The sequence below is a fragment of the Cyanidioschyzon merolae genome, chromosome 1 (genome assembly GCF_000091205.1).
Source record: "Cyanidioschyzon merolae strain 10D DNA, chromosome 1, complete genome".
Taxonomy (NCBI): Eukaryota; Rhodophyta; class Bangiophyceae; order Cyanidiales; family Cyanidiaceae; genus Cyanidioschyzon; species Cyanidioschyzon merolae.
Genome location: NC_010127.1, coordinates 167360 through 191147, shown reverse-complemented (window position 1 = coordinate 191147; position 23788 = coordinate 167360). Strand labels below are relative to the sequence as shown.

The 23788-nt window shown below is 53.9% G+C and overlaps 5 protein-coding genes and 1 non-coding gene across 6 annotated transcripts, besides 2 other annotated features; 2 read left to right on the top strand and 4 right to left on the bottom strand.

The window, feature by feature from the left end:
• Window positions 1-223: 223 nt before the first annotated feature.
• CYME_CMA061C (heat shock protein of Hsp90 family) lies at window positions 224-2593 on the bottom strand (the record flags this gene model as incomplete). The annotated part of the gene is made up of 1 exon (XM_005535000.1): window positions 224-2593. The coding sequence occupies one exon, from the start codon at window positions 2591-2593 to the stop codon at window positions 224-226; it is 2370 nt and encodes a 789-aa protein (XP_005535057.1).
• Window positions 2594-7446: 4853 nt separating this feature from the next.
• On the bottom strand, window positions 7447-8499 carry CYME_CMA060C (hypothetical protein; the record flags this gene model as incomplete). The annotated part of the gene is made up of 1 exon (XM_005534999.1): window positions 7447-8499. The coding sequence occupies one exon, from the start codon at window positions 8497-8499 to the stop codon at window positions 7447-7449; it is 1053 nt and encodes a 350-aa protein (XP_005535056.1).
• A 478-nt stretch (window positions 8500-8977) lies between these two features.
• On the bottom strand, window positions 8978-13450 carry CYME_CMA059C (probable viral mRNA translation inhibitor SKI2; the record flags this gene model as incomplete). The annotated part of the gene is made up of 1 exon (XM_005534998.1): window positions 8978-13450. One exon carries the CDS (start codon window positions 13448-13450, stop codon window positions 8978-8980), a length of 4473 nt encoding a protein of 1490 aa, XP_005535055.1.
• CYME_CMA058T lies at window positions 10631-12810 on the top strand. The gene has a single exon (XR_002461195.1). It is a non-coding gene; the product is annotated as a hypothetical transcript (transcript).
• A 141-nt stretch (window positions 13451-13591) lies between the features above and the next one.
• Window positions 13592-15318: a sequence feature (possible transcribed region).
• CYME_CMA056C (unknown kinase with aarF domain, fused with possible beta-lactamase) lies at window positions 14998-18105 on the bottom strand (the record flags this gene model as incomplete). The annotated part of the gene is made up of 1 exon (XM_005534997.1): window positions 14998-18105. The coding sequence occupies one exon, from the start codon at window positions 18103-18105 to the stop codon at window positions 14998-15000; it is 3108 nt and encodes a 1035-aa protein (XP_005535054.1).
• A 600-nt stretch (window positions 18106-18705) lies between these two features.
• Window positions 18706-19316: a sequence feature (possible transcribed region).
• A 3327-nt stretch (window positions 19317-22643) lies between these two features.
• On the top strand, window positions 22644-23579 carry CYME_CMA054C (hypothetical protein; the record flags this gene model as incomplete). Its single annotated transcript, XM_005534996.1, has 1 exon — window positions 22644-23579. The coding sequence occupies one exon, from the start codon at window positions 22644-22646 to the stop codon at window positions 23577-23579; it is 936 nt and encodes a 311-aa protein (XP_005535053.1).
• Window positions 23580-23788: the final 209 nt, after the last annotated feature.

The following is a 23788-nucleotide window of genomic DNA, read 5'->3' as shown; positions in this document are numbered from 1 at the left end:
TACAGCGTTCGCAATATCGCCCCTGAAAGCGTTACTCCCGAGTTGCTCGCCCGAAAGCTCCCACATTTCCTCTTCAAGGTTCCGCGACAAGCCGCGTTCATGAATACTCAGGTTTAGAAAAGAGGAATCCCTGTCACAGGGTCCACGCTAGATGCGAATTCGACGGACCAAAGAACCCAACCATACGGACAATGCCACAGGGTCGAGCGGAGAACCATGCGCGTCATGGGTTCGCTGCATCGCCGACCACTTCCGCTTCGACGGCCTCTGCTTTGCTCTCACCACTTGATGCGTCACCGTTCGCATTAGCATTGTCCCCACCACCAGTCGTATTCAAATTATTCAACAAAGAGCTCTGCAAATACTTGGTCACGCGTCGCGCGAAGCCGCCATAATCGCGAATGTTATATCCACTCTGAAGCAGGGCGGTTTCATAGAGTAAGGTTGCAGCTTCGCTGTCTGCTTCGCCAGAGTTGCGCAGTTGCGACGCCATTTGGTGGATCACTGGATGCGCAGGATTAATTTCTATGATCCTCTTCTGTTCGAAACCTGGTGGAATGTCCTCCTTCAACATAGCGGCCTGCGTCCGCATGAATCGCTCCAGCATTGGCGACATTCCGTAGGTGCTCTGTGAGATGGCCATGGGCGAATCCGTCAGCCGCTTCGAGACCTTCACCTTCTCAACATGTTCCTTGAAAAGCTCGCCAAGCCACTTGCACAGCGGTTCGAGTTCAGCTTCTGACAACGCTTGTGTCTGGCTGCTGTCCTCTTTCGAATCCTCCGCCTCTGAGTCAAGCTCGAGGTCAGATTTTGCAACATCCACTAAAGTGTAGCCATCTCCATACTTGCCGTTCAGTTGCTGGAAAACTAATTCATCGACCGGCTCAAGCAGGAAGATAACCTCGTAATCTTTCTTCTTCAGACGCTCCAACAGCGGAGAATTCATCGCAGCGAGCCGATTCTCCGCCGCGAGGTAAAATATGCGTTTGTTCTGCGACTCCTTCATACGGCCAATGTATTCATCGAAGCTGACCCACTTGTCCCCGCTCTTGGACGAATGGAAACGAAGCAGCGGGCGCAGGTCCTTCGACCATTCATTATCCTCGAAGGCACCGACTTTCAAGTACCGACCAAAATTTTCCCATAGTGTCTCATAATCCTTCGGGTTGCTGCGCTCGGCAATTTCCCTGAACATGTCGATCGCTTTGCGAGTCACACGTCGTCCAATTACGCGCGCTACCTTGCTCTGCTGGAGGATCTCACGGGACACATTCAGAGGTAGGTCTTCGCTGTCAACGACACCACGGATAAAGGTCAGCCAGCGTGGGATCAACTCATCGAATTTGTCCGAAATGAAAACACGTTTCACGTAAAGCTTCAGCGGGCGCGCAGCTTCACTGAACATGTTCTGTGCTAATTCGAAGGGCAGCCGCCGCGGCGTGAAGAGAATGCTGCGAAACTCTACCTCTCCCTCCGCGGAAAAATGCGTGCGAGCTAAGGGATCTTCAAAGTCACGACTGATCGATTTGTAGAACTCGTTGTACTCATCATCGGTGACTTCTGATGGCTTTCGCATCCAGATCGGTTTCGTCTTGTTAACCAATTCCCAATTGTAGACTGTACGCGGTACACTCTTTTCTTTCTCTTCACCAGTTTTCTCATCCTTCTCCTTCACTTTGTCGTACTCGATTCGACTCATCCAGAGGTAAATCGGAAATGACACAAATTCTGAGTACAACTCCAGGAGCTGACGGAGGCTGAAGTCGTTAAGGTATTTCTCCATACCTTCTTTGATGTGCAGCGTTACGGTTGTGCCGCTGGTTGCGCCTTCAGGCAGAAAACTCCGCGGGTCGGATTCTTCAGTAATCGTAAAGTTTTTGGTTTGTTCGGACTCCCATCTCCAAGCTTTTTGGTCGTTCGGCGACTTGGTGTGCACGGTGACCCGATCCGCCACTAGAAACGCAGAGTAAAAGCCAACACCAAATCGTCCAATGAGGCTGAGGTCTGCTGCGCCTTCTTTCAGAGCCTCAACAAACTTGGCTGTCCCTGAGGCCGCTATTTTGCCAAGATTATTGATTAGTTCGGATTTCGTCATCCCTATGCCGTTGTCCGTTATACTAATGGTCCGCTCTTTCTCGTCGCATTTCACACGAATAGCAAGCTCCTCTGTATCCGAAAGCGAGTCTCCTGCATCGGACTTTCCGGTGAGTTTCAAGAAACGCTTCTTATCACAAGCGTCCGAGGCATTTGATATAAGTTCTCGGAGAAAAATGTCCGTATTCGAATACAGAGAGTTCACGATGATATCCATCACCCGTGAAACCTCGGCCTGAAACTCGTAAGTTTCCTTGTTTTGTGTCGCTTCTGCCGCGCTCATTCGCAGCAGCCCCGTGTTCCGTCCCGACTTATGAGCCGACAAGACTGGTTTCGGCTGGATAGCCACCGAAGTGCGCCCCATACCGAACGACCGCGCCTTGACTGAGCGACAGACGGAAGAACTTGACCTCGCCGAAAGTCCTCCAAGACGGACACTGGCGATAAACGCAACTGCTCCTGGAGCGTTACCGGCAACAAATGTGTTTCTAGCTGTCATCTTTCTTCAGTATATCGAGAGAAGGGTTCGAAAGGTTAGATCTCACCAAGACGCGTTTATGTTGGCTTCGTGACTTCCCACACAATTCGACCGAGTACTGCTGGTCAAGCACGCGGTGTACGAGTACCGGCGGCGTCGCCGCGAGGATTCGAGAAACGCCACCCGATGTTCAGAAATATTCATATTTGTATGAAATCAAGGGAAAGGATCACGGATATCCTGCAGCTGCCTGTAGACGATGTAAAAACGGGTAGCCCCCCTCCCCCCGCCCGCCAAAAATAGATACAAACCAGACACACTCAATTTATTAAAAAACAACATCTAAATCACTAAAAACTACGCCGGACGGACATGTCCAGTTTTCCGGAGAAATTCTGATAACGGAAGAGAGCGGTGAGATTCGAGCGACTGGAGAAAGAAGTCCACGTAAGGGCCCCTGACTGCAACGATCAAAGGGGCGGAGGCAGTAGCAGCATCCGATGACGAGATACCTGAGCAGTCATCCACCTGTCCCGAAACGTTTCCGAAGGCTTTGGCGCGAGTCCTGAAACCGACCTCGAACTCGGGCTCAGTTATACCTCCTACCTCGGTGTCTACGTCAACTTTGGAAAAAATCTCGGCGGATACTTTAGAAGACGGCTGGCAGTATGGTCGCGGTCGAAGTTGCAATAAGCGACTTGCCCGCCTATTTGTTTCGGGCGTGGATACAAAGGCCTTGAAAGATTGCTTCTTGGACTATTCCCAGAGGTTGAGGCTGGCTCTACGCGCCTGGCAAGGTGACAGTCGCATTCGAATTGACCTTGACTAATGTACTTATGATTCTACGCTAGCGCTGAGCCAAGCTCTCAATGAACGACTGGAATCCAGGAGGCACTGGTGGCATGGGCGCTCACACACCCTCTGGAGGATGCGACTAAATCGACGACGTATCTCTGGAGTATCCAACGCTATTCCTATCCCCTTTTGCGCTACAACTCGATAGGTTTCGCATCATGGAATATTAGCGGGATAACCTCGAAATTGAACTACGAGATATCGATCTACCAGTACAGTAACGAAGAACTGATGCAAGTAGAGGACTCTACAGGAGAGAAAGATACCGAACGAGATACGGAAGAAGAGACACAGTGGCCTCATGATCCACGTAATAGAACAGTAACGAGAGATAGCCGCCTAGGGAAGGGCCCGAAGAAGCAGTCCAATAAAAAAACAGAAGAACTGAAAGAAGAACTCCCAAACGAGCCCATAGGCTGGGGCTCTCGCGAGCACATCACAAGTGATCCCCGGCGATAGCACCCCAGCAGGATCTCAGAAAACTGCCATCAAACCCAGACCCCTGCTCACAGCGCTATAGATCCTAAAAGACGTGCAAGCAAACCCTCAATCAATTTGAGACGCGAGTTTGTGGATGAGAATCAGTTGATTGCCAGAGAACTGGGACTCCTTGCATCAGAACGCAACAGTAGCAAACCACGGTACCTAAAATGACGTACCAAAGGACGGATTGGTGAATGCTACCAACTCGAAAAGGTCGTCGTCCACACCGCCATTTGACCCACAGCTGGAGGCAAGAAAGTAAGTGCAGTCCTGCCGGCGCTACAGGGGCAACGCGAGGAAGCTATCAAAAGAAAAAAAACTTACCAGAGAAGACATGCGAACGGATAGAAGCCGCAAAAGCGCCTCTCTGGGCAAATCTCTCCACGAGAGCACCAACGAAGATGAGAGTTGGCTCTACATCCGTACGAGGCTTGGCCAACCAGTACAGTCCGTGGGGATCCAACCAATCCACTAGAAAGGAAAGTTGGAGACAGAAAGTGCCTCAGTGAATGGAGCCTGGACAGACCATTATACAGAGCTGCGTGCGGACGAATCTGGAAACTGTCAAGACCCAAACTATGACAACTTGACCCGCTACCGGAAAAGGACGACACAATCTTTTGGCCTGAACTAGATGAGACCCTGCTAAACATAAGAAACCGCAAAGCATCAGGCACTGACGGTATCCTTACGGAGTGGCACAAATTGGTGCTACCAGAAGATGAGACGCCAGGGACCCATCGATACATGATGAATGTGACACAATCCTAGGCAAACGCTTGCTGGAGCTCATCAAACGCATGTTTGAAGAAACGTACATCCCAGATGTACGGGAGATTGCTGAGGTGGTACCCATTCTCAAAATGGATCCTCCAACAGACTCGAACAACTACAGCGGTGTCACACTAATCTCATCAACAATGAGGCTAATTTGCGCAACGCTCACGAATCAGATCCAGAGGACCTCGAGTAGCGCAACTTCCTCGTCCCAGAATAGGCTGGATTTCAGTGTCGTGAACCAGATGAGCACACGAGACGAGCGCTTTGTAGACCTGCGCACTGGCGGATGCCAAGCTAATGCCGCGTCGCGAACCGACAACGCGTTCCATGCACGAGAGCGAAGGAGAAGGGCGGCCCCCAGGATTCATCCTGACTGCCATGCATCTCCAATGTGCCGTGCAGTAAAGGCAAGTCTGCATACGCAGACTGGCTGAGTACATATCAACGATGAGATCAGACTCGACACCGGGTGAACAACGCCTCGAGCCGACGCCCTCAGTGGCATGGCAACGCCGCTCTGTCTCCGCGCTGCATCTGCTCCAGCGGTTTCGACGCGATTGCGTGTGCAGCAAGAGGGGCACCCGGCACACGATAAAACGTACGAAACGACTAGTCTATCAGAGAAAAAGTACCGATGGTGGAACTTGAAGGTAGGGTCCAGTTTGACGGATGCTTCCTAAAGCCAATACCCATCTCGCGATATGGAATCCGCGGTCGATGTGAACGTTTTGTAAAACCAAAAAAATCTGGTATCCAATTCTTCTCTTTGACGCTTGATCGCCTGTTGCATCAAGCATTGGGCTGTACTGTCAATGTCCAACGAAATTCGATGCCAGCGCTTATTCCATCACGCCGGTTATTGCGAGCAAGATGCGTCTAGAGCAGCAACTATGTGAGATCGCGATATCGGCAGAGGCACCGCGAGCCGGATGATACATGCCTTTCGTTCGTCGCTTTGTTGTCATGCATAGGTCTCTAGATCGCCGCGGACGCTTCGTGCTGTAACACGTTCCGGCACTGTTGCCTCTGTCGTGCATCCGCTCCATAGGGTCAGCACTGTCGCATTAGTAACCGCTGGGCGTGTCTCGAAATTCATGTACGGGTGTTCTACCTATCGTTCGTTGCACGTGCTGAACGCGATACGAACGCAGCTCGGACAGGTTGCTGTTATTCGTGGCGTCAGATAGGCGGATCCGACTGACATCGCCCCGTGGATACGCGAAGGCGAAGCGCTGGCCATCAGTCAGGCGAGCATCATGACTGTCCGGGCAGAGCATTGCTTCACTCTCTATACCAGTGTTTCCCAAACGAACACCAACTAGATACAGCGAAAACTTGGAAAGCTACAGCTGCTGTGGACTTCTGCTATACCCCTGAAAGTGCCTCTACGGTTGTCGCCGTGCAGCAACGACCCAAGTCGCCATGTCTCTGAACAGCATCGACGTAAAGCGCAGATGGTACACGGTATCGCCATGCGCGCCTGCTGCGTCGACTGCGCATAAACGTCACTGCCCATGCTCTGGTGTCCTCTAAGAGAATCGGAGACAATTTGTGCTGGACTTCGAAGCGCGTGCTTGACTGCCTCAGTTCGTGCTCTGTGATGGTATGTATTGGAGTCGTGCATGCAACCGTCAGCAATCCATAGCTGAGAAGCGCTCGCCAAAATTAAGCCTCGTCATTGCCGCTTTTCCCAGGGGAACCAAGTCACAAGGTTTTCGTCTTTGAGCAACAGAGCTCGGCAGCATCGTGGTCAACATACGACACACCGTGTGCTGTCCCATGGAGCAGTAGAGAATCTGCGACCTCATCGTTATCGCCAGACACCATTCTGTAGGGATGCTCGCATGCCGCTGCTGGCGCGTCTAAATTTCAAATTGCTGTTTTCTCTTGAACCGCGTCTGCGAAGCTGGTGCACTGGTGCTCGGATAGTGTGTGCTTTCTGCTGACTGGCTTTCCTGTGGTCAGTGTAAAAAGGATATGTCATTGTCCAGGCTTTTCTATTCCAGATGGTGGCGCGTTTCTGGTTCGCAGACTCGTGGGTTTCTATCGGTGCGTGTCCGCTCGCTGCTTCTTTACCTGTTATGCTGGCTGCTTTTGTGGCGAGCGTGTCCGCGAAACTTTGCCGTCGACGCGACTATGGACGAAGCAGATGAGTTACTACATATAGGTGTTTTGGAAACGCAAGTTTCTGCTTCCCCTTCGAGTTCTCCGTTCGCAGCGATGGTACCAGGGATACCGTCAGCGTCCCTGACACGAGTGCCGTCAGGAATACCATCAGTGTTACCTTCGAGAACATTGTCAGCATCCTTTTCAGGGATACCTTCAGGTTCGCCTTCAACGACATCGTTAGCAGCGGCTTCTGCGTTGCCGTCAGGCGTACCATCAGGGTCGCCCTCTGTAACAAGCTCCTTCAACTGTTCGACGGTAGGTGCACTGCTGCAACAGACATGCATGCGTGTTGCCGCCGCGGTCTCGTCAAATCCAAACAACCCATTCGCTGTGGTGATAGCTGTCGGTGGGGTGTCCGAGTTTTGTCCATGTGCCGTCCTAGCGAACTGCACCCTGAATCGCTGTGGAGCTGGCAGCGGTGCGTCAGCGGCAGCGCTTGTAACAGTGAATGGGGCAAATCTTACTGAGATTGTACCTCTCACCAATATTTTATGTATGTCGAATGCATCCAGTTGCAACTGAGCTCCTGCGGGGAAGCGTTCACTGCGATTCGCATATCGCGCTGCTGTAGTCGCTCTTGGAAGCGCTCATCGAGAGCAGTGCAGAAGCGACATGTCGGCGGGCACTACTGCATGTCCTCGACTGCAATTGGCCTCGGTCCGCCAAACGATTCTCGAATATCGCAGCAACACAACGGAATCGAAGCACGCCCAGGCTCTTACGAAGTCTATGGAAAAGAAGCGCGGTGACGCTCGAGTAGTGCCGCTCGTATCATTGGCTGTCAAGTTTCTAGCGAAAACTGCACAACGGAAACAGAGCCATGCACGCTCGGCGCTTATCTGCATCGCTTTGTAAGAGCACATCCACAAAAGCAGCGGCATTACTGCCATGGAAAAAATGTCGCCGGCTCGTTCGCGTGCCAATGGCAAGGCAGCTGACGGCGTCGATACACTGACCATATCTGGACTAGCCCGAAAGCTTACCCAGCCACACGCTCGATGCGCAGTTTCGCTCAGCGGTGCATTTGCTGCGTTCGAAACAGGAAGACGATAGCACACGATTGGACCGTTTATGGGTCGCTTCGCAAACACAACTCTGGGTGTATGCTTCGCGATCCTCCTCCACCTGCGTGGAGATGTATGTAAAAGCCTGGGATCCAAACGGCATCGACACATCGCACAGATGGCTATTCCATAACCGGTACGCCCCCAGAGTCCATAGAACGTTTCGAATTCACGGATACCTCGGGTTCTGCTGTGTACAAAGCTTGCTGCCTTGCATGTCCTGCCAACGGAACAGCCTTTCGTTTCCCAGAAATCGCCTGTTTTGTATGGATTTGCAATGGAACCGTTCGCTATTAGATTCGCGTTCGAAGCACAATGCAAGGATCCCATAAACCAAGCACGGCCTCGCCGATGCTGGGACATCGGTCGCGCAGAAGCGCTTCGGCAGGACGAGAACGCATATAAAGCGCGCGTTAAACGATGCTTGAATATGTGGTCTCGCATTATAGACGCATTTGACGAGCCAATCTCGTCTGTCCATCGGTCTGCCTGCCTGCCTGCCTGCCTGCCTGGTTGCCTCAGAAACTCGATTTTGCACTCCTGGATTCGAATCCAGGGAAGCCAAGACGCAGGCATGCCTCTCGGTGGGAATTGCGCAGAGGAACATGACAGCTCAAGGAGTGCGCTTCTTGTGCGCTTCGCAGAGCACTCCAATCCGAATCCGCTACGAGGGATCAAAGCGGGGCGTGCACGCGCGGCAGAAAATATCGATCCATGCTCCGACAAACCGGCTTACTTGGAAGCTTTCCCCATTGACTGCCGATTAGCGATCGATTCGAGGCACCAACAAGGGCCTTGCTCGCCAGCACAACAAGATGCACATTCGTACCGCAAGTCATCGGCAGCTACAATGCATAAGGTGCAACCTCATAGACGCAGCTGTTTCCGATCAAGGAACTAGATCCATAGATGCTCGGCCAAATAGCATGACACCCTTCCCAAGATGGCACAAGCTGGGTGCTTGCATCCAAGCCTCGACCAGACGAACTAAGGGTGCATCATAAATACACACAAATACTCGCCGTGTTCGCAGCATCTTGAGAACGCCTGCTTCTCACGCAACGTACAACGAGGCAGCGAAAATGATGTCTCGCTTGATCGAGCGCGAGGCGGTGTCAACCTTGGACAGAAGCCGACTGTCACCAATAACGCGAGCAACATCGGCGGTCTCTCGAAGGAGCTCACTCAAGCGCACAATCGTGCGAACAATGCTTCCCTCTTGCACCGGCGTCCATACGCAAATATCTTTAAATGGAGCGCCCTGAGCCCAAAGCAGCGCGGGAATCAAGAGACCCGGGTTCACCGTCATGCTCTGATACTCGCTGGGTGACACCGGAAGACCGCACTCTGCTTGGACGGTTCCGAGAGCTAACGCAACGCGCTTGAGTTTGTTCAGGGAGGCAGCCAGCGTCTCCATCGCCGTTGCATCCAGCTGCAGGCCATCTAACTCGGAACGGGCGGCCTGATCTGGCAAGATGTACTCGCTGGGATCTAGTTTCTCCTGGAATACCAGACAGGAGGCTAGTGCTGCAATACTGCAGGGTTCAAGGTCACTGAAGATCCCCTCAAACATGGATTCCACCAAAAGCAAAGAATCACAGGTGCCCACATCGCAGGCGGCTCGCCCTTTGAGCGTCACCATGAGCCCGTTGGACGGCGGCCGCTCGGCATCCGAGAACGTCACCGGGTCGTAGTCCAAGTTGTTTCCAGAACCGCTGCGCTCTATGTATCCAAGTCGCTCGAGAACGGCCAAACGCTGCATATAGTCCGGTAGGAGTTGCAGAGAGCGATAGCTGCTCGCATACTGCAGATACTCGAGCTTCTGCTCAAGACGGTGGCGCCGTTCCGCAAGTTCAAACGCGGTAGCAAGAACGCTGCGATTATAGGCGTCCCACAAGCACGCAGAGTTCAGAATATGGTCACGAAGGAGACGCTCTTTTTCAATCCATTTTGCTTCGAGCTCCAAATCTGGAATACCGCAATGCTCCCGTGGATGCATACCCACCAAAAACTCCGATGTTGCATCAGCTGCGCCGAACCGTTCCGCTACGGAACGCAAAGACTCGAGCAGCGTGGCCACGAGCTCCAAGTTTGGACGACCGCGCAGCGGGAAGAGCGAACGCTCAAGATTTTTCTCGTTCGGAATGGACAGCACCTGATGATAGACTGTGAGAATCTCGCTCGGGACCGCATCTCCGATGCAAAACTCCAGACCGTGCAACCGCTGCTGATATGCAAGCCGCACAGGCTCGGTGAACACGCTCGTCGAGCGTGCACCCGCGTCGTTAGCGGCATTTCCGACCTGGGCAGACGGCTCCTCGGATAGCGCAAACACGGTGTCGCGAAGCGCCGGGCCACCCAGGAGTACCAGAACTGGCACCACCAATCGCCGGATTTCCTCCAGTAGATGTTGCGCGGATGCCCGATACCGCTTCTCCGCTGCTGCACCGACAACGATCCCCAAAGCAATGCCACCATCGGTACGACGCAGCAACAGCATTCGACCAGGGACCGCAGTGATGCTGGCGTAGCCATGCGGACCCACGGAGAATAGCTGCTCATGAACAGCGCTGGCACGCTGTACAACTTGATTGACATAGGTATAGTATTGTGAAAATTGATCCCCAAATGTCGCTAGTTCCGAATCTATGCGTGCGAGGTTCGCGCGTCCGTGCACCAGCAGGCGCTGGATGCGGCGTTCCGCGCCAAACGACTCCGCTTCAGTGAAGCTCCTGCGGATCACCTCTTCGACCTGCACGCGCTCCGTTCGAATCAAGTTCAGTATCATGTTGTAGGAGAGGCGGAACTGGCTTGAAAGCCGGGGTGGCACTCCTGTCATAGTGCGTTTCAGGTCTAGCTCAGTCGGGAGTTCGCCTACGGAGAAGAAGAGGATCACGATGCCATAGGCGTCGAGGCCCCGGCGACCGGCTCGCCCGCTCATCTGGGTATATTCACCAGGACTCAGCAGTCGATACTGCCTTCCATCGTGTTTGCGAATGCCGCTGAAGACGACGGTGCGTGCGGGCATATTCACACCCATGGCGAACGTCTCGGTGGCGAAGAGGACCCGCACGAGGCCCCGTTGAAATAAAATTTCCGTCATCTCTTTCACGATGGGCAGCAGTCCGGCATGGTGGATGCCGATGCCTCGGTGCAGGAGGTCACGAACTCTTTGAATCTGTGGAACACGCCGATCCGCCGCTTGCAAGCGCGAGAGTGCCGACTCGACCACAACGTGGATCCGATGCGCTTCGCCCGGGTTCTGCTGGTGTAGATTCAATGTACCAAGGCTGTCCGCTGCCTCTTCACATCTCTTGCGAGAGAAACAGAAAACTACTGCCGGTAGAAGCTCTCGTTTGCGCAGGAACTGCACCAATGTACCCCAGGCTGGGCGTCCTAGTATCCCAGCAGGTGCCAGGTGCGCTTTCGCTCCGCGCTTGGCGACGAGTTCCCGCTCCACATCCTGAGCGGCCTTGTAGCCCTGTGAGAGAAAATCCCCTCGTGCATTTTTCACGAGAATGAGATCGTTCTTCGCGTAGATATAATGCTGAAGCGGCACTGGTCGGTGGCTCGTCGTGATGACATACACAGGTCTCTGTTTGCAGCGTCCAACCCAGTCGGCAAATTCTTGCGCGTTCGGCACCGTTGCCGAAAGCATGATGATGTTGACGTGTTCCGGCAGCAGAATGATGACCTCCTCCCAGACGACACCACGCTCTTCATCGTTCACGTAGTGGACTTCATCGAAGATGACCCACTCGACGTCCCGAATGAGGTCGGCACCCCGGTAGAGCATCGAGCGCAGAATCTCTGTTGTCATGATTAGACAGGGAGCCGTTGGCTGGATGCAGACATCGCCCGTGATCAAACCAATTGACTCCGAACCAAAACGATCACTAAAATCCCGAAACTTTTGATTGCTGAGCGTCTTGATGGGACTCGTGTAAATTGCCTTGGTTGCATGAGCGCGAGCCAGCGCAATCGCGTATTCAGCAACCACTGTCTTCCCTGCAGAGGTGTGAGCTGCGACAAAGACGCTCTCTCCGCGCTCAATGTGCAGAATGGCCTGCTTCTGGAAGCGATCTAGTTCAAAGGGAAACTCGAGTGCTGGCTTTGGGACGCGTTGCGCAAAGTCCACTGGATCCGACTCGTCGACCAGCGCATAGACAGAGCGCCGGGCTGGCTTTCCTCCTCCTCCTGCTGCTGCTACTGCTGATACATTTGGCATATTAGTTGATGCACCAATGCCGAGGTCGCTTTGCTGTTGTTCGGGTCGGAGAAGCTCTTCCAGTGAGCGCTCGACTGAGGCCAGACGTGCATCCAGTCGATCAAGCGCGGGCAGAGAAGGAACCGCACGCGGTGGATCAGTTGCAGTTTCCAGCGTCCTTGCCGTAGCAATCCGAGGCGTTCTAGCAGCCGTCGATTCCTCAGGTTCTTCCTCTAGTTGCTCGAGTCGAATACCGAAAAGGATCTCATCGCCTTGCTCAGGTTCGAAGGCTTGTGCCCAGGAAAATCCGGGTTGCCGGCTTCTCTCCATGACTCGACCTGTGAAGGCGAGTCCACCGAGTTCATCCGCATCGCCGGCGATGTAGGCAAGGGCACTTCCTCCATTGGGGTTACTGATCGACTCGCGTGCTCGTCGCTGCTCCAAAGACTGCAGGTATGCTTCATCAAGATGTATTCGATCAAGAAGGTTCTGCTTGGTCTGTCTCCGAGGTACCCAATTGAGCTGGCTAGGTGGCTGTGTTGCTGGCATCCAGAGAGGCGGATTCCACTTCTGGATACGCTCTACACATACGTTCCACCAGTCCGAATCGTTGCGTTCGTCTGAAGCGTCCGGCCTGCTCGGCAGCTGGTCATCTACTTGCCCGGATAAAGACACAACCGGCCGCATTTGCTCTGGAGGTTGCAGTTGCTTTGGTCTCGCGAAACGCCTGATGCCGTCACCGCGACCACGCACGTAGTACTGCGGATCCCAGACTGCTGGAAACATATCCAGTGTATCGGCAGTATTCCATGCTGGCTCGATACTCTGTGAAGATATCCCTGGGTGCGTGTTAGTTTCGAACGCGAGCGCTGTCGCTGCTATTGACGTTGACTGCTCCGGTAACGTCCAGCAGCACATGGGAAGCACGAGCCCCCACGGGTCCAATAGGTCGTCCGCGGAGACCTCATCATTCCACTCTAGACTTATTTTGGGTGCGGGTGCACCTTGGAGGTACCATGCGGCCCCTGTAAACGCTGCAAGGACTGTAGTTTGACCGGCGACTGCTGCGTCGCTTTGTACCACAGTCGCAGCCTCAGCAGGTGCTTTCAGCACTGCAGACTCCTGGTTGCTGGTCGGGGCACCATAATTTGCTGTTTTGGCCAAATGCAGCGCCCTCCGCAAACTTGATGTCCACTGAAGTTGCGGTTTGCTCAGAGGCTCTTGCCTCAACGCGGTACTGGCAACTATATACTGAAGCGTACCTTGCCAGGTTGTTTCCGCGACAGCACGAGCGAGTGCAGCAACTTGGTCCGCATTCATCTTGCATGAATATGACCTTCTAGTCTAAGCAGGCCCGCGTCCACCAGTTTCAACAGTGTAGCGTCTCTGAAGGGCGTAGGCATGCGAAAACACGCTCGAGTTCTCGACTACAAACGCAGCGTACCGTAGTTTTGTCGCTGTAACGCCCGTACGCTGTCCTGCTTGTTCATGACCGCGGGCCTTGGACGGGAAGCGCTCCTGCAAAGCAGCGCTCATTGACGATAGCTTCCCTGGACTGATCGACTTGTATGCGTAAACGAGCACGGGAAGGTATTTTACCACTAACAATAACTGCAATAAGGCGTTGTCTCCCTGTGAGCTGTGCACCGCGTTTATGCGGAACTGTGCTCGAGACCTGAAGCGTTCCGAAGCCAATTAGAGACGTGCTTAGTGATCCTAGAAGAGCTTCACTGCTGCAAACGTTTCCGAAAAAGCGCTGACGCCCTATGCGCAGTGCACTGTGTCGGCGCAGAAGTGTGCTCGACGACGGACGAACAGAGGGGCAACGGATGCACTTGCTTAGGTTCCAAGTCCAGTGCTGCGTGGCGCTCACTCGTCCACACTGACGCAAGATTTCGTTGCTGCTGGGCTCGTATGCGTGCGGTGACCCCAGCGCTGCCATTCGCTTGTCCCGAAGGTGCTAGTGGCGACCCCGCTTGGGAAGCAAGCTATCTGGTTGCTTGAGGTAACGTTGTTTTCATTCATGTGGCATGCAGGCCGGAAACACGACGCTTGACACGCTGCTGTACTCGTTGCTGGGGTAGCCCAGGTGCGCAGTTCCACTCGCGAAGTATGCTTTGGCACCCAACGAAGCATAACCGCAATAGAACACAGCAGCTGTAGTGATTGCATCAGAGCCTTACCAACCACCGAACGTATTCGAAACGAGGCATGATGCCTGTTTTCGGATACGTACGATGCCGCTTACGTTGAACTACGAACGAGCTCGGTAAGCGATGAAACGCACTTGAGCACCAGCAGTAACCGTACACAAGTGCACACTCTGGAGCGGTGCTTATCGATACTGAACGCTGCTTTCCGATTGTCAGCATCGGTGGTTTCCGCATGAATCAATTTGGACTTTAAAGCAAGCGAGGTCCGAAACCTAATGAACTTTCTTAGGGGAGTCGGCGAATACGTACATGTTCCGCTGGCAAAGCAGCGCTTATCGGCGTCTTCTCTCGATGCCAACCGCTGTAAACTAAACGCGCAGCGCCTGGACACGAGTTTGTATCCCGAGTCCGAAACCAGTTGCACTGGGGAGGTCATTGGCGCTCTCTGGGTTCATTCGAAGCTTATATACATTGGCCGGATACGACGACTACCACGGAATGGAATGCATCGCGCGTCTTAGTTGCAGTGCGGCTGGTACACGCGGCGGTCAACAACAAGGCGCCAGGTACACTTCTAGTGTCTCTGTGTGTTTCTCAGGTGCCTCGGAACAAGCACAGCCAAGTGATGACTGATTCAACGCGTCCATCACCCTAGTAGCGGCTCTGTGTGTTCTTCTGGCGTCATGAAACAAGAGCAACGAATTGATGACTTGTTCAGCGCCTCCGAAAAAGTCTCTTTGGAGCAAAGCGCTTGATGTGAAGATCCTTAGCAACCAACTCCAGAACATGTTCGGCCACAGATGGACCATTCCGACTGAGCTCCAGACGGTTGACAGTGATAGCAATGGTGAGCTGGGCCTTTGGGATCGCCAGCGCAAAGGAGCCCCCAATACCACCATGGCCTATAATAAGACCGTCCGCAAAGCGAAGCAATCCGCCCAGAGTCCAGTCACTGTCGGGAACGGCCTCGGTTGCCATTCGCCACCACGGCTGTTGCATTGCCTTATCGTAGAAGCGCGCTAAAGCCCGAGCTGTGAAGTGACCATTCGCTGCAGGAAGACAAGCTTTGCGTACCAACAAATGATTGAAGAAGCAGGGATCGAGTACCCAGAACAACTTCTCTCGCTGGATTCGCTCTCGCAACTGGCTAAGTTGTTGTTTTTCCAGGGGATTATCGTTGGCTTCCATGAGCGTCCCAATGGCATCCAGACCGCTATTGAGCAGATCCGAACTCGCTGCGCTCACCACGGACAAGGTAGATTGATGGGCTCGTTCGACTGTGCTCGAGGCGGGTCGCTCGCCCGTTTCCAAACCGGCTGGATCCGTAGAAGTTGCAACAGCATCCACAGGAGCGGGAAAAGCGCGCTCACCCGCTGGTGCCGCGGCTTCCGCCTGCGCAGTCGCAGCACCATCACCACCAAGGAGCGCGTCACTGGTGAGACCGGCACCAAACTTGTTCAAGACTGCGAGGCGGTCGCGTGATACCGGCGGATTCCCCGACATGTGCTCCTTGATGCCATTCGGTATGCCCTGAGTATCACAAACTACAGCGCCGTGCTTATCGAATGTACCGTCGTCGCTGCCACCGACCTGCTGTATCTCAAGTCCGATATATGCTTCATCGGGTTCGATTCCAAAAGCCTCTTTCAGTTGCGCCAAATGCTCCGCTACCCGAGCGTACGGACGCTGCGCATCCAAGGTCGGACAACGCTCGAGGATACCGCCAGCAAGCCAGCTGAACGAGAGATACTGGTAGGCAACCCGAGTGCCGGGCTCGAAAACAGGTTCTACCTGGGCGATCTCAGAGACCATTAGGTCCCAGTTCAAGGCGTTGCACATACTGAAAGAGGCAGGTAACGCGTGTTGCAGCCCCGACCGATGACTCATGATGTGCCCGATGGTACAGGCGCGTTTCCAGGTACTCGTGCCAAACTCTGGCCAGATCGTATGCACCGGTGTGTGATAACCCTGCCGCCAGCGCGCAAGCGAGCCTTCGTCGTAAGACTCTGCTCTTGCTGTTGATGTTGACGCTGCTGCAGTTTGAACTCGGTGCAGCGCACGCGCAACCAGCATTGCGGTGATTCCCTTGGTGGTTGAAAACGAAGAAAATAGCGTTTTTGGTGTTACGATATTGCTACCGTCCCGGTTCCAGGAGTATGGGTCGACTCGGCCGTAGGCGACGTCCACGAGTAAGCGGTGTTTATGATAGACCGCCACTTGTATGCCCACGACGCGATCCTTGAGCGAATGACACAATGCGAGCACCTTGTCCGACAGGGACCGTGCTGGTGACCGAGAAATCCACGTATCCGGCGCTGGAGGCAGCGACCGCAGCGCATATTCCCGAAAGACTGGAAGAAAGGCGTGCCGCACGCCTAGCGTGGAAGCTAGACCCCGTAAGAGTCCCACGACGCGCATCATGAACATAATCGATCCGGGGATGGTAGTGCTGGGAAAATCTTTTGGTTTTGATGCAACCGCTTTTTTGGGGGCAGCCTCGGGATCGTTCCGACCCGGCAGGGACGCATCGCGTGGCTGAGAGCGCTTTCTGTAAAACGCTTCCTGCTCGCGCTTGGCCTCTTCAATGGGCGCTGTGCTTCGAAAAAGAAACTGCACAACCTCCATGCTCCGACCGGGATCGCCGTCCAACGTTACCGCCGTAGAATCGTGTTGCGTTGACCCTTTGGGTACATCTTTCGAACTTTCGATGCCAGGGAAACGAATACCCATCTCCGCAAACGACCGTATGAGCAGGAACGTGTCCCCGTCGGAGGCGGCTAGCATCATCCGCGCGAGGCCTTGGCGCATGCGCTCCTCCATTCGGATGACGAGTCCGAAGTCGAGCAGGACGGGGAGATATACCCCCGGTTGGTATGCACAGACCAGAATATTCCCACCGTGAGGATCTCCGTTGAAAACGCCGTCCACAAGCATCTGGTGTGCAAAAGCACGGCTAATGCGCTGCATTACCAGCTCCAGGCTTGCAGGCTCTAACCGGAGGCGAACGCTGCCGTCAGCGTTCCGGGCAATGCCGTCTGGTCCGAACGCCGTGATGCGCACGCCTTCCATGTACTCCATCACGAGCAGTCGTTCACTGACCAGGTCTGGGAAGACCTGGGGCATAAGCACCTCAGTGTAGAGCATGCCGGCTTGGGCGAGCGAGTTCCGAGTGCGCTGCAGGTTCGTGGCCTCCAGACGAAAGTCGAGCTCTTCGCGTACGCGTGATGACCACTCTCGAACGAGCTCTCGCCAATCAAAGTCTGGTTCGTAGTATGCAATCCAATCGAAAATGATGCGCAGGTTTTCTAGATCCTGTTCGACAACGCGCTTCACGCCGCGGTGTCGAAGTTTGACGACCACCTGGGCGTTCGAACCGCGCAGCCGAGCACGGTGCACCTGGGCAATGCTCGCACATCCCAACGGCTCCTCCAAGTCTATATTCGCAAACACGTCGAGAAGACCACGTTGGAAAGGTGCCCTAGCGAGCTCGCGCTCAAGTCGAGCCCGCACGCGATCTCCCGCCTCTGCAGGCACGGCGTCCTGTAGTTGCATGAGCTCTTCCACGTACTCGACAGGCACGACGTCTGCACGAGTGCTGACGTATTGACCAGCTTTAAGCCAAAGACCTCGCAGTCGCAACATGCTGCGCAGTAGACGGCGAGCACATCGTCGATGGCAACGCGACCAGAGGAGAGCGTACCGCGCGTCGTCCTCGCCAAAAGCTCGAGCCCGCCTCCGTGTCCATCGAACGTCAACATAAACCCGGAGGGCGACATAGTAGACGACAATTCGGCGAGCCCATAGCGCAAGAGCAAACCACATCGGTCCCTTCGGCTTGAAAAGCCACCCGAAGTGTGACGGCAGATGCCACACTCATACAGTGAACGAAGCACACGTATTGGCAAGTCTGGAGGCACGCGCTCCCTGCGTCCTTTGGCAGCCACTGGCGCAGATGCACGTGGCTGCGGTGTGCAGCATACGATGGTTGGATATATTGACTCATTATATTCAGATATGTACCATGAATTTGCATTGCGCTGCTGCTCGTGGGATCCAGACGTCGATCCGATCGCGCTATAGCGCACGACAACGCGAGCTTCGCAACGGGTAGCGAACGCAGCGTCATAGAAGACGCTCCCAGGTGTGATCAGCCCGGGTCTTGCGATTCTCGGAGGCATTGAAGCTTGGTGCCCAGGGGTATACAAGTAAGGGATATGTGGGAACATCGATCGGGGCGCTGTTCGCACAGCGGGTCGCGCTTTCCGGTCCAGAGAGGCCTGCCGCTTCGAAGCACGCAGGGTGCTCTGCGAATGGCATCGATCAGCAATATCGAGTTGCAATAGGCTTGAAGTGACTCTAGAGACAATGGCCATTAGTATAATGTTGCAATTGGTATGATTTATCTTACGCGACATCGATCAGCGGTACCGCATCGCATTCGTTATGATGCATCTCTAGCGACATCGATGAGACGTATGGTGTTGCAATAGTCATGAACGCGTCTTTAGGGAAATCGATCAGCAGTGCTGCATTGCGAAGCGCGTGATCAGCTCTGCTGGAGCGGAAGCGGCAAAGACGCGCGATCTGCCAGCCGACACTTTCTTGCCAGAGGATGCAAGGCCAATGGACCGGTACGCGGGCCTCTACACCCATGTCAGATTATAGGTTTTCAACTCATTATTTCATCTCCGCTGCGAGTCATCGAATGTTTTTTCGCAGTTTATAACAGGAGATCGACATCACGATCCAATCTACCCGATAGATCGTAGACGAGTTACTTCTAGGGTATGTATCCTTTACTGAACAGTGCAAGGAGGACTGCATTCCTCCTTCATGTCATTCATACCACAGTACTCAGCTAATTGAGGAGCACTGAAAGAGTAAGGTCCATGTGCCCCATTACAAAAACTGGTATTCTTGAAGCGTATTTGCGGTCAATGGTAGAGAATAACCAGTAGATCATCTTCTAGGGAAAGCAAAAGCGACGATAGAAGGTGCTATCGGCGTCTCTAATTCTCACAAGATTGATCATATGGTCCTGAAAAAATTGGAATAAAGTAGAACAAAAAAGCCTAGTTCATTCACGGCCATTCTCCATCGAAGTCGCACCTGCAACGTTCCTGAAATTCAGCGATCAGTATGAAGCACAGGTTCCTCGGTTGGTTTTTTCAGTCGATGAGACGTCATTCGGACGGAACAATCACAACGTATATGGGTACTCGCGGAGAGCGCGCCTGTTTTACATATGATCAAACCCGAGGAGAACAAGGATATCATCTCTTCTAGCCGCAGGGGATTCATTTGGTGGCCTCAGTTTCGCTCGTAGAGAAGGCTTATCCAATAGCACCAACCACCTTGTCGAATCATTGAAGACTTTCCCATGACGTTTGGTGATGCCCTTCTGTTGAACACCGTGGCTTTTCACCATTCTCCTTGCGCCCGAGCTTTTACCGATTCTGTGGGGGATAGATTTGGTTCTCATTCCTCCGGGCACTCCTTGGTTGAACCCCATCGAAGGAGAGCTTTCTATCGTTAAACTTTATGACTGCATTTGTGGCGAATAAGGGAAGGTTTCAGTACGGTGACACCGGGCACACGCCGTCTTCTGGTGCAAGTGCTTCTACCTTCGTTAACTTCCTCACCTAAAGGCATAGAGAATTACGTTCAGTTGAAGAAATACAAAATCCGACAGAAAGGTCTGCAGATGCAAGCGAGGTCTAAGGGTCCCGCCGTTGCCGGCTCCCGGAAAAAAGCGAAACGAATCATCTTGGCGCCGACGATTGAGCAGAGAAAAGTAAGTGACGAAGAAAAAGAAGAGGGGGATGGAGGAGAAAAGGTGTATGCCCGACATGAAGACGACCATGCTGTAGAGGCACGGAGGGCATGTTTTCGACGAATTCTTGCAAAAGTGAGTTCAACCAGAGGCAATACACGCATGTACTTCGTGGACCGAGAATTCAACGCTTCTATCAATAGCAGACTATGTGCTGCGCTGAAGACAAGAGACCCGAGGAGCTGACGCAAGCGAGGTTTGCGGGGTAGCCTCTAAGAGTCGAGGTGTAAATGGAGAAACTAGAGCCGATAGCAGTCGACCGGTTGAAAACGGCTGGCGGGGCGTCTGTGAGTGCATATTCATTTACCGTCCATGGGCCTGGGATATTTGCAGTTTCACTGACTGTAGATTAAATATGGAAAACGCCCGATGTCGTCCCTTGACGCCTTCTTCAGAAGCTCCTGCCGAAAGCTCACTGAGAGGCTAAAGTAAACTAATGGATTCCGTTGGAATGACGAATCCTCATCTCTTAGTGGCCATCTATGAAACAACATTGGAAACCAGTATAATACCGTTCGAAAGATACGTTGCTAGAGGAAGCCGCCTCTTCTGTTTGCATGCAAAAGTGTTTTCAATTTAGACCTGAATCATCACAGCGATAGCGTCAAGTGGTGCGTACGACACTGCTTCCACAAAAGAAGTTTAGAAGCATCAAAATTTCTCGACTTGATCTCGGGCCTGGGTTCTCCTTCCTTTACTTTAGTTTACCGCGTACTTCATTTCGTTGCGCGGATTCTCTATCGAAATGCGTAGCGTGCACCTGGGCGTGCAGCGGCCAGCGTCTGCACAGGACGCATTGCCCAGGAAATGCCCTTGAGCGTCGCGGACCGCTCGTGGTGCGAAAATGGGAGTGCTTATCGAGGCGGGCATTCTAAACCTGTCAAGAACCATATACGCAGTGATGAAGCATGCGTTTACGCGCTCCAAGGCGGCGCTCGGCGGAGAAGTGGTCACGAACATCCGGGAACAACTGACTATAGTCAAATGGCAACGCTTCGACGAGTTCATCGACGCTGACTTCGAAGAAGGTGAGCATCGCAATCTCCACCCGTGCATGAAATGCTTCGGAAATACCGGAATCGGCATAATTCGGACTTGAGCGCTGGCACCAACGCCCTCCGAGTGCTGGCACTGAAACTCGAGGCGAGGCAGAGACCGGCATATGTGAAACCGGATACTATAGAAACGGAACGGAAGCAGCTGCAGAAAAATCCTGCAAAGTCTAGTTCTGATGACCATGGAAAGACATGCAAACTCGTATGCGTATGCCAGTGGTGGAGGACGCCCTCCATTAATTCTGACTCGGGTGTAGAAGATTCGGTATTCCACGACGCGTACGGTAGCAAAACCCGCCGCCGGGTAGCTCCAACCGAACAGCAGTCTGGCTGTGGGCACCAGGCTCGCACGCTTGCAGTGGAGCTGCGCTCTCTCTTGTATCGCGCGACCCGTGTCTAAGATTCATCCTCACAAAAGATTATCTATTCATTGCTTCGTTTAGAGCCTCTTCAGACGTCCTGATGACGACTAGCAGCACTTCGATAACAGCTTTGCTCGGAATGCAAAGTACGGGACTGCCGCGCCTTCTCGAATCGGCTACATATCAGGGCTCGGCATCGTCGCCGTTTCCTGAACGCAAGACGAAAGCAACTGCTTTCTGGTAACCATGACGACGATGATGATACGCCCAGCGGACTTGCTGAAAAAGTTGCGAGCAACCTTTGGCCTTGATCTGGATCAGAGCCGAAGCCTGTATGACACGCGCTTCCGGGGAGTAGCGTCCCGCGCCACCGAAGCGGATCCTGTGCGCGGCGACAGCGACGTCGCAGTCGACACTGCGAACGGGATTCCCAGTGTATGCCCGTGTTCCCGCACGACGACTGCGTCATGGCACCGGCAGAAGCCGAAAACGGCAGGCACTTGCCCGGAGCACAGCATTCGAGCCATCTATGCTGATCCGAAGCTGCATCGTTTTGACCTCGAGGCAGCGTGTGCAGACGAATGCACATCCATGGCAATAGCCCAGAGATCTACGTACCGCCAACTGCGAGCTGCAGGGCAAAGCACCTCATTAGCGCTTTTCGTGGCATCCGTTCTGGAAAGCTGGCACGATTCCGCAGCGCATAATCGAAAAGTGTGCGCCTCATCGAGCCTTTACGCATCAACGACTTATCACGAGGTGTCTTCGATGCAATGCGGTGCCTCTGCATTGTGAGGCATGCTCCTAGAACGCGACGAGCGCACAGAGAATCTCCACCGCCAGTAGCGGGAGCATGGGATCCGCAACTTAAGGAGGCGGTGCGGATTGCAGGCGAGGGCGTAATGTTCATGTATGTACCATAATATCGCCATGACGCTTTCGAACATTTCGAGTCGTCTGGCATTGTCGAGTGCGGCAACTTTTCCAACTCCGTACTGCGACTCCGGGTGCAGCACAGTCGTGTGGCAAGAGCACAGCGCCCTCATCACTGGTGGGTCACGCAACCGTACTGGGACGCTGTAAGTGCAGCGCACTGGCCGCCGCTGGCGCATGGCGCCGGCCCCACTGCTCATTCCGGCAGTACTAGGCAAAGCTGACGCCACGTTCAAGCTGCTCGGAGGTTCTTCGATAGTGTTCAACGTCATCAAGTCCTATATTTTCGGGAAGCCGCTGCGCTGCATCGAGTACCCTGATGGTGACTTGGCGACCATTAAACTCTACTCCATGACCGTAACTTCGCTGAGGCAGCGAATAGCGCAAGCGCAGCCGCCCCCGTTTCCCACCGTTGTCTTGCGTGGTGACGACATCAAACAGATATCCGTGTTTTATGCTCCTATATTCACCGAGCCCGTACGGACGAACGCCGATGTACGAGCGCTCCCGGATGCGAGCTGGCTCTTTTGGTCGCTGGTTTCGCCTCAAGAGGCTGTTATACCGCGCAGAGGCGTCAAGCTCGAGTCCGCGCCGCCCCTGATACCTCGCTCAAGCCAGGTCCCAGGTCGCGTCAAGAGCGCTGCCCCTGAGACGAGCGGTAGCTCAGTCACGACGCCTCGAACAGAGGCTGAAATGCAGGATCTGGCGATACAGCTCGTGCACATTCTGTACAGCGTTGGCGGTGGCAGCGCCCTGAGCAGCGCCGAGTATGATCGGCTTGTAGACTTGGCGGCCGACGGCGATAAGGCACTTCTGGCGCTCGCGCGGAACTTTAAGGAGGATCGAACGTCATTTGCGTACCATGCAAAGCGTTTGGTGCAGCGGCGGCTGGGGAACCAGCACGGCACTCTAGGAGCAAGTGCAGCTGAACTTGCCGACCAGATGGCTCAGGACCTGCACGATCGCCAACGTGCTCGCACTGTGCCACAAGCACCAGCATCGCCGGAGGCAAACTCGAAAGCCAAAGAGCAACCTGTGTCGGTGAAGCAACCGGAGCATGGTCGAAGAGGGGAATCCGTCTCATCAACCCTATCGTATGCAATAGAGCGATAGGATGCAGATCGACAGCGCATGCAGAGGGGTGTGCCAGGCATAATGCCTCGGCTGCAGATGGGCATCCAGCGCAACTCGGAGCTGCGCTTCACGCTTGCGAGAAAGGCGTGCTCGGCAGCGACGAGCAGCGGAGCAGTCGTACCGATCAAGCGACGGCTGAAGGAGATGCTCGCTGCTGGCGCGTATCCCGCGCACATGAACGAGAGCAC